Source organism: Rhipicephalus microplus, chromosome 1 (genome assembly GCF_043290135.1).
Source record: "Rhipicephalus microplus isolate Deutch F79 chromosome 1, USDA_Rmic, whole genome shotgun sequence".
NCBI classification, from domain to species: domain Eukaryota; kingdom Metazoa; phylum Arthropoda; class Arachnida; order Ixodida; family Ixodidae; genus Rhipicephalus; species Rhipicephalus microplus.
This window is the reverse complement of record NC_134700.1, coordinates 261,506,248-261,514,852: the sequence shown is the minus strand read 5'-3', so window position 1 is coordinate 261,514,852 and position 8,605 is coordinate 261,506,248. Positions and strand designations below refer to the sequence as shown.

Genomic DNA, 8,605 nt, shown 5'->3' with positions numbered 1-8,605 from the left:
TTTCAATAATTTGCAATTAGGTTCATTCGGGCAGTTTCTTATTCCTGTGAAATCAAAATTAACGAGTGTTTACTATATATCTCTAGCAAACTAATTATCCTTGATACTCCACCTAGAAAGACAATTCCAATGCATAAACAAAAGCTCATTACATGGAAAAAGAAAGCACTATACGTATTTGCACATAATGAACTGTGCTCACAAAATGACACACTACGTTAGAGATGTATTACAAGTGGTATGTTCAATTAACTGCTCGTGATAACTATGTCATGTTGCAGAGCTAGTAACAGGGATGTTGGCTCTAACACAAGTATATGAGCCAGTGTTAGGCCTGTGTGGCATAATGCAAGGATGGTGGAGCCCTGACTTGAGGAGCTTCATTCTGTGAGCAGTGTACATTTGTATCATAAATTTACTTTTGAGTCCACAATGGCTCGCAGTGTAGGTTGTTGCTGAGGTTGTTTTATTACAAATTCACATACAAAAAATGTGGTACAGCCTTGCAACGTTACTTGGCATATAAAGAAAAAAAAATCACCCTTCAAGTGGAAAAAAAACAAGGCAAACAGACGTAATGCTTTGTAGTTACTTAACAGCATTTTAAAATGGACTGTTCGATGCTTTATTTCCATAAAATCTGAAGTTTTTGCTTTCTAGCTGGATTATGCTGGCATATGAATATTAAGTGAAATAAACGGTGTAACATTAAATGTGGAAAGACATTAATATAGACCTTGTTTTATATTTATCCTACATTTAGTATTTGTGAATTCCAAGACTTGCTCATGAATCTTGCACATTTCAACTGAACCGAGACATCTTGCTCCATTACTTATCATTCTAGCAGCCAATGTAAAATATGAAAAAAAAAAACAAAAAAACTTTCCAATTCAAGTACTTCTTTTCACACACAAAAAAAGGGCACAAATGGTCGTCAGAAATAAGCTGAAGGCGACTTGAATAACTTAAGCACATTATAAGCATTGTTTGTTTTGGGCTAATTAATTCATATAAGCTAAATAGATTCTAACGACTGTCGTGCCTGCTCCAGCACCTCCTTGGCAATGAGGTATTCCTCCGTTTCTGAGAGGTGTTCAGAGCCCTCCTGCAATGAGAAATATTAAAAACCATGTTTAGTGAACTTTAGCAAGTGATCAGTAACTAACAATTTAGCAACTGACTCGATAGGGTGCATGTGTGTATGCAACACAAGGTCTATGTAAAATGCTGTGGTTAAGGCTTCTAGGTTATATCTTCAAAACCCAATTATGCACCTGAGGCCTTGTAAAGAAAGGTTTTTGCGTAGTACAAAAATGAGAATGCCGCTTCTGCAATGAAGAATTCAATGCACACTCTCAACTAAACCTGATATAGTTGGTAATCGAACTAAAGTTTTTGGATGATCACGTGGCTGAGTTTTGTGGTGACAATGTGGAACACCTTTGGGAGAAATTCAAGAACATCTGTACGTTTTGTTTAGATAAATTCATTCCCAATAAGCTAAAAAAACGCACTAAGTTCACTCCGTGGGTCACGAGACCTATACTGCATCTAAAACGAAAGGCTGAACGTCTCAGGAAAAAGAGGGCAGCTTCCCAGCGCCTAGGTCAAGTCCGTTCTGCTTTACACGAAGCGATTCAACGAGAGAAAAGCTTTTATTTCAATACCACACTGGCTAATTTTATTAAAGATGACCCGCAGAAGTTTTGGGCCTACATTAGCGATCGCAAAAAGAACGTAGAACAAATTTCTGTGAACAGTTCTCTGGTATCGGATGCGAAAGCGATTGCTGATCATTTTAACTCTTTTTTTCATAGTGTTTTCTGTCAGTCTTCTCAGCCTGTGGCTTTTGTACATGATTCCGCAGATACTCCACCAGGAAATTTAATTTCATATGAAGGAGTTTTAAACATGGTTCTTCGAATAAAAGTAAAATCCTCCGGTGGGCCAGAAGGAATACCGAACGAATTTTTTCGACGGTATGCCGAGCCCTTGTCCAAATACCTTGTTACAATTTTGGAAGCTTCAATCCGTACTGCAACGTTACCTAAAGAATTGAAAATGGCTCGTGTCAAGCCAATTCCCAAAAAGGGAGACCCTCTTCTTGTCTTCAATTATCGGCCAATTTCGATTATATCGTCTTGTAGCAAAATGTTAGAACACATTGTCACAACATTCATATCAAAACACCTAGATGAGCATAACTTTTTATCTCCGTATCAGCATGGTTTTCGAAAGGGCTTGTCGACAACAACTCAGTTATGTACAGTCATTCATTCTCTTGCATCTGTGATTGATAAGGGCGGCCAAGTAGACGTCATATTCCTAGATTTCTGCAAAGCTTTCGACTGCATCCCCCATGATAAACTTATGGTTAAATTACAGCTTATTGGACTTCCAAATTTTCTATTAGCCTGGATTTGTAACTACCTGTCTGATCGCTCCCAGTTTGTGTGCATTAATAATCAGAACTCAATTCTTCTGCCGGTTACTTCAGGTGTCCCACAGGGCAGTGTACTCGGTCCCCTACTATTTTTGATATACTGTAATGATGTAGTAAATTGTGTAAACCCACCTGTTAACATTCGACTTTTTGCAGATGATTGTATTCTGTTTAACTCGATAACTAGTTCTAATGACCAAGCAGCTCTCCAGTCCACTCTAAACAATATATGTCTATGGTGCAATCAATGAGGGATGAAACTAAACTTGAATAAATTAGTTCTGCTCCGTATCACTAACAAGAAAAAGCCAGTACTAACTGACTACACGCTCTCTAACCAACCTCTTAAAGAAGTTAAGGAATACAAGTATCTTGGTGTCACTCTAACGAATAATTTAAGTAGGAATTCCCACATTAAACAAGTTTCTTCCGCAGCTTTCCGCAAATTATGCATGCTAAGGCACAAACTTAAGGATGCTCCTACGAAAGTGAAATTTTTAGCTTACCAATCCTTGATTCTCCCTAAATTATAATATGTATGCGTTGCCTGGGATCCTTACACTAAAACTAACATTGATGCATTAGAAAAAATTCAGCGTAGGGCAGTTCGTTTCATTTATTCTTTTTACAAGCCTGGTAGTTCTGCAACTAGTGTAATGCTTTCAAATGGTATCACATCTTTGCAGTCGAGACGCAGATTCTTACGTCTCAAATTTTCGTACCAACTTTCTAACCGCAAATTTGCTCTGAACCCTGACCCCTACCTCACACCACTAAGAACACGCCAGACTCGGCATTCACACGCACTTTCTTTAACACCATATTTTGCTCGTACTAACTTGTTCAAATTTTCCTTCTTTCCTCGTACCATTGAAGAGTGGAACGATTTGCCTGCAAGCAGTTTACACTCTCCCGATCTTATTTACGCTGAAATTTGAAGTTGTTTTTTTAACTATTCCAACTATTTCCTCTTTTCCCTCCCCACTCTTTCCTTTTGTTGCTTTTGTATAAATATGTCACGCTTTCCACTTTTTACTCTCTTTATTGTTCATGTTGTTTTAAAATGTGTATGACAACTGTATTATCTTGCCCCTCCTGCTTTGGCCTCTGGCCAGCAGTATTTGTAAATAAAAAAAAATAAACCAATGCCTCCACAATTTTATTTTTCGATGCCACTGCAAACACTTTCTCCTCAATAGGAACAGCTCGCCTACCTCAGTTCAGGTAGGTGCATGGTGCGACAACACCTAAAGGGTATGTCCCCTTGTGTCGCACAAGCATCAGAAGCGTACGATGCTGCTGTGCCCGTGAAGGAGCGGTAGATGCGCCGTCCCTCCGCTATGTTACGTGTGTCAGATTTACTCCTCCGTACTCCTTCCTTTGAAGCTAAAAACATCACTGCCACGTCGCAGCCCTCACGTGGCACATTTTAAAGCCAGTACATGCAGCAGGGTCGCAGTGACGCGTCCCCTTCGGGAGCCTCCAAAATGCCACAAATGGGGAGACGCCATCCCATACACTGCTTATCTCGAAAGATGCAAAATATCGCTCCGCGCATTGAAACACAGCTGAACGAAAAATCACTTCCCCTTATTTCTATATTAAGGAACCACATGAAAGGTACTTTTACCCATGAATGCAAAGCAGGCGTGAGTGCTAGCCGATGGGGGGAAAAGTAGGAAAGGATAATAGGAGAAGGTGGTGAACGGTTAGTTTGGGCGCGTCTAACTGGCATTGAAAAAAACTTGAAGCGCTCTTGCGACACTAGTTACATGCCCACAAAAAATGGATATTAACTACTTCCAAAGAGCTAAATGCCATTCACAGATATGTGTAAACATACAAATGGCAATAAATCTTATGGTGAATTGCACTGGCTGATTCAGAGCACTTCCAGTAGCAATTTTTCTGCTCCATGCGGAGGAGGTCTGTTGCATAAGCAGATTGAAAGTGCACCCTGTATATTTGGTTGGCAGATCTGGAGCAGCTATCTCTACTCCGTGAAAAGCAATGAATTTCGCCAGAAGTTGCATGTGCTCCACGAGTGTGCAGAGCACAGCATACAATGTAACCGACGAAATGCACTGCTCGAGCATACATGTTCTCTCAGCACATGCACGTGAAGGCAAGAACTGGGCAAAGTGAAAGGAATGTTGGCCTTTTCCGGAAGCGGATGTGCATTACTAGCACACTCTGCGACTAGCTCTGGCGAGAGTGCCTGTGTTCCACTGGCAGATTCCCTTCGGTTGCCCTTCACGAAATTCGTTGGACACTCAGAAGCCGTGAATTGAATCCACCAATATTATCATTGAGGTGTAATGCATCTTTGTAAGTCATTCGGCTGTCAGATATGAGCTCTTGTCAATTATTTGCACTCAATGCACATAAGCAGAAAGTTTACATAAAGGTGAAATAATTTTACAAAAGCATGCAGATTCTTATTTTTGGTGTTACTTCTCATACTTCTGACTTAAATATTAAAAACACCTCAAGATTGTCGGCCTGAGAAATTTAGTTACTGTCAATTAAAATGAATAATGCTGTCAAAAGTGAGCATGTAATGGTAATGAGGACAGTCAAGAGGAGATTCATACCACTGCATGCATTCACTTTTTGACCATATAAAAATTAAGTGAACCAAGAATGAACATCACAACACAGTAGCCCCTAAGTTTGGGCTGTAATCAGGGGACATGGTAGGTAAGTGAGAAAGAATAACATGAGCCCGATAAACATCACCCTGTAGACACCAATTACAGCGCTGATGTATCAATGTTACACAGTTGAAGTTTGTATGGAACAAACACTGGTACTAGGAACTTAAAAGGAAACTACGGCAAGCTCTTCGTCACATAAGAGAATCGCTTGTTTAGCAATTTTCTATGCAAACATACTGTACGACGCACTATGTAAGACTGGACTGTGACTGAGTGTGAGCGCATGTGCTGCTTAATGTGCTGTGTTTATCTCTGTTCCCTCTCTTCTCTCTATCTTTCATTTCCCTCATCACCCTCTCATGCACAGGGTAGCAAACCAGCTGCCTATAGACTGGTCAACCTCTCTGCCGTTCTTTTCCTCCTATTTTCCTTCCTTTCAATAAAATCATGAAGTGAAAATAAGAACGTCTACCTTTCATGTTGCTATTTAAAATATTCAGACTACCTATCCTCATATGTCTTGACAGGTACTAAATTTATTTCACCTCCTCACTTTAAGCATTAAGTGAATAAATCTACATGGATGGAGGTGAACACCACTTACGAGGACCTCTTTGAGCTCGTTGTAGGCGACAAGCAGCCTCTTCTGGCTGTCGGGGATCATGCTGAGGGTCTCATTGATCACTTCCTCCTATAACAGAACGAAATAAAATCCAAGAATAATCTGAAAAGTCTTCCCAAGACAAGAAGTAATGCTACAGAACAAGATCGTAATCACTTCAGACCATCACGCTTTCCCTGAGCTTCAGTCTTCAAAATAGATTTATACTACAGCAAAAAAGTTTCAGAGGCACATGACTTGTATTAACATATTCTTATCCACCATGCTAAAGGACCTACATGACCTACTAAAGTCCCACATATTCGTTGTGCCACTACTGGTTTAGTTCTAGTGCACACACCTGCTGCATTGCTCACACTACATGTCCAAGACACTGAAGAACTTACTGATGGCAGCTACCATAATGTAAAGTCGTAAGCGATCTTAACACGAACACTTTGCAGCAGGTCCTTAAACAGTTCGACGCTAGTGCCACGTAGCTTTTAGTTTTGCTGCAGTTATGTTACCTGTGCATGCAGACATACTATCCTAGCGTACTAAGGTGTTACATCAACAACAGCGTCCAGTGCTTCGCAGCTGGCATAAGTCAAGTTCAGATCATGCAACGGAGTATTTGCGTTGAGCTTGCTGACAACTGTACATCAAATAAGGCACAGTGTTGGCATATCAACGGCTGAATCAGGGATACCATGTGCATGCAAATTGCCCAAATTCATTCACTGGATTCTGTCTCTTAGAAAATGAACAATGATAAACGCTTCCCGATGTGGCTGGCTGGTGATCCATTATTTTAGGCACAAAGTTAAAATGTTGTTGAAAACAAAGTCGCACTTGTTAAACATGAACCTATGTTCATGTTTAACTTTTGCATTTGTACACTCATAATGACAAATGCTTGATTGATGTGTTCATGCGCCGGGCACATAGCATGTAATCAGGATAGCCACCGGTGATTAAGGGTAACTGACTGGATTACCAGAGGGGGAAACACACAAGGGAAAACGAAGTTAGGCGGGCCGATGAGATTGAAGAGTTCACAGGTATAACGTGGCAGCAGAAAGCACCAGACCCGGTTGATTGGCGGATCATAGGAGAGGCCTTTGCCTTGCAGTGGCCGTAGTCAGGCTGATGGTGATGATGATAATGACATGCTTAACCTTCCCCTGAGAGGAAAGGCAGCACACAACTTGTAAGGACTAAAGACAACTTACCAGTATAATAATGCACTTTGATTATCTATATACAAAGCTATAACAGTTCTCTTACGGTGCAGGCAATTTCATAGTTAGGTGTAAAATTTTATGGATACCTGACAGTGACTTACAAGTACATGAGCTGTAGGGCTGACTCGCGTTGTAAAGAGAAGAACTTATACAATGCCCAATGAGGAAAAAGCTTCAATCCTAGAATCTGCAATAATTGGAAGTACATGCGGAGGCATCTTTGAAGTCATCAGAACTATAGATAACAGATAAGTTTTGTTAATTGCTCTCGCACTTTAACAATGGATATTACTTGGAGGTTGTGCATGAAAACATAGCGATAGCAGTACTTTCTTGGTTCTATAGTGCATTGAGCTTTGGTAAGTCATGTCGATAGCGTGCAAGGAAAACATATTCGAAAAAATTGGCTCAAGCTGGAAGCTCCGCTTGCCTGCAGAGCCATGTCAGAAGCAACAACGCTGCTGAGCAGACAGTCGCATGAAATTATGTAACAGCCTCCCTGGAAAGCCACTGGTGCTACGTGTGGCAAGGATGTTGCTAAGCGAGCATTCTAGGATCTAGGAACTTTTACAAAGAGGCTGTGTGCGTATGGATGTGCCACTAGCTGCTGTTATTGGAGTGTTGGCGTAACTTTCTACAAGGAAACTTGTAGACAGCACCTAGATAGACAAACGGGAACGTTGGCATTTATTTTCAGGACGTCCGGCTTGTATATATGGCGAGTTTCAATAAGGCATTGTTGAACGTGTACACAGTAGCCTCAAACATCGATGCAACTTTGCGGTTAAACAGCAGACACATTACACAGAAGCAGAGAGCAAAACGTGTGGACATACAACGGCAGCCGCGGACAAGTCGCGATCAGCAACGCCTGCCCGGAAGCGATCCAGCTAGGCGAGCGCGCGCGTGAGCGCTGTAAATGCGTGTTATCGCTCACCTGCCGCTTCACATCGTATTCTTCTTTGCCCATTTCTTTCATCTTGGCAGCCCTCTCCCTCTCAACTTCGACCTCTTTAAGGTAGGCCGCTTTTTCCTTTGTCATTCTGCAACAGTCGGTCAGTACATTTGTAAGAAAAAAAAGAACGACCGGCGTGGGCGATGATCACAAAAGAGTGAAAGCACTTCCGCGTACAATGTACGACACTCCTAGCACTAGCTTTTACAACGGACCATCGCCGTCACGACAAATCCAATATCTCCGGCAAACGTTTTTCCATTTGTTTGTAGCGATACAATCGCTCCCTCTTTCTAGCAGAATAAATTAGGTACAGCTAGTACAGCCATGGTACATCATCGTTACGCACTACATCACACAACCTACCGTTTGACAATCCCCGTCTTAATTTTTAAGTTCCGAATAGCTGCTGCGTCCATGTTTCCGCAACAGTACAGTCACTTGAGAAAAAACAAAGAATGATATATTGCGACAGCAGCGTGTTGTCACAAAGATACGGCTCGCCCCATGCAGACAGCCGATGTTTTTTACATTTGACGTTTATATACCGTCCCTTGACCACCGCCGAAAATTCCCCTGGCGCAGGCATGCCTTGCGCAACTGTAAATGCATTAGGTTTTGTGGCTTTGTTTCTTTACCAGCTGATAGATGCCGCTGCCAACAAAGCAAGCTTTTTATTATCATCATCAATGTAAAACGACG

At 41.4% G+C, this 8,605-nt stretch overlaps 1 protein-coding gene across 1 annotated transcript; it reads right to left on the bottom strand.

Annotated features, from left to right (window-relative positions):
• Nucleotides 1–445: 445 nt before the first annotated feature.
• Tbca (Tubulin binding cofactor A) lies at nt 446–8,468 on the bottom strand. Its single transcript, XM_037435297.2, has 4 exons — nt 8,270–8,468; nt 7,886–7,991; nt 5,708–5,794; nt 446–1,108 (listed from the first exon to the last, which is right to left on the bottom strand). Exons 1-4 carry the CDS (start codon nt 8,320–8,322, stop codon nt 1,019–1,021), a joined length of 336 nt encoding a protein of 111 aa, XP_037291194.1. The 5' UTR covers nt 8,323–8,468; the 3' UTR covers nt 446–1,018.
• Nucleotides 8,469–8,605: the final 137 nt, after the last annotated feature.

Coding starts and splice junctions, on each gene's coding strand:
- Tbca (XM_037435297.2), bottom strand. CDS start 8,322: ATGGACGCAGCAGCTATTCGGAACTTAAAAATTAAGACGGGGATTGTC. Junction 5,795..7,885: donor AATACGATGTGAAGCGGCAG/GTGAGCGATAAC, acceptor GTTCTGTTATAG/GAGGAAGTGATCAATGAGAC. Junction 1,109..5,707: donor ACGAGCTCAAAGAGGTCCTC/GTAAGTGGTGTT, acceptor TTCTCATTGCAG/GAGGGCTCTGAACACCTCTC.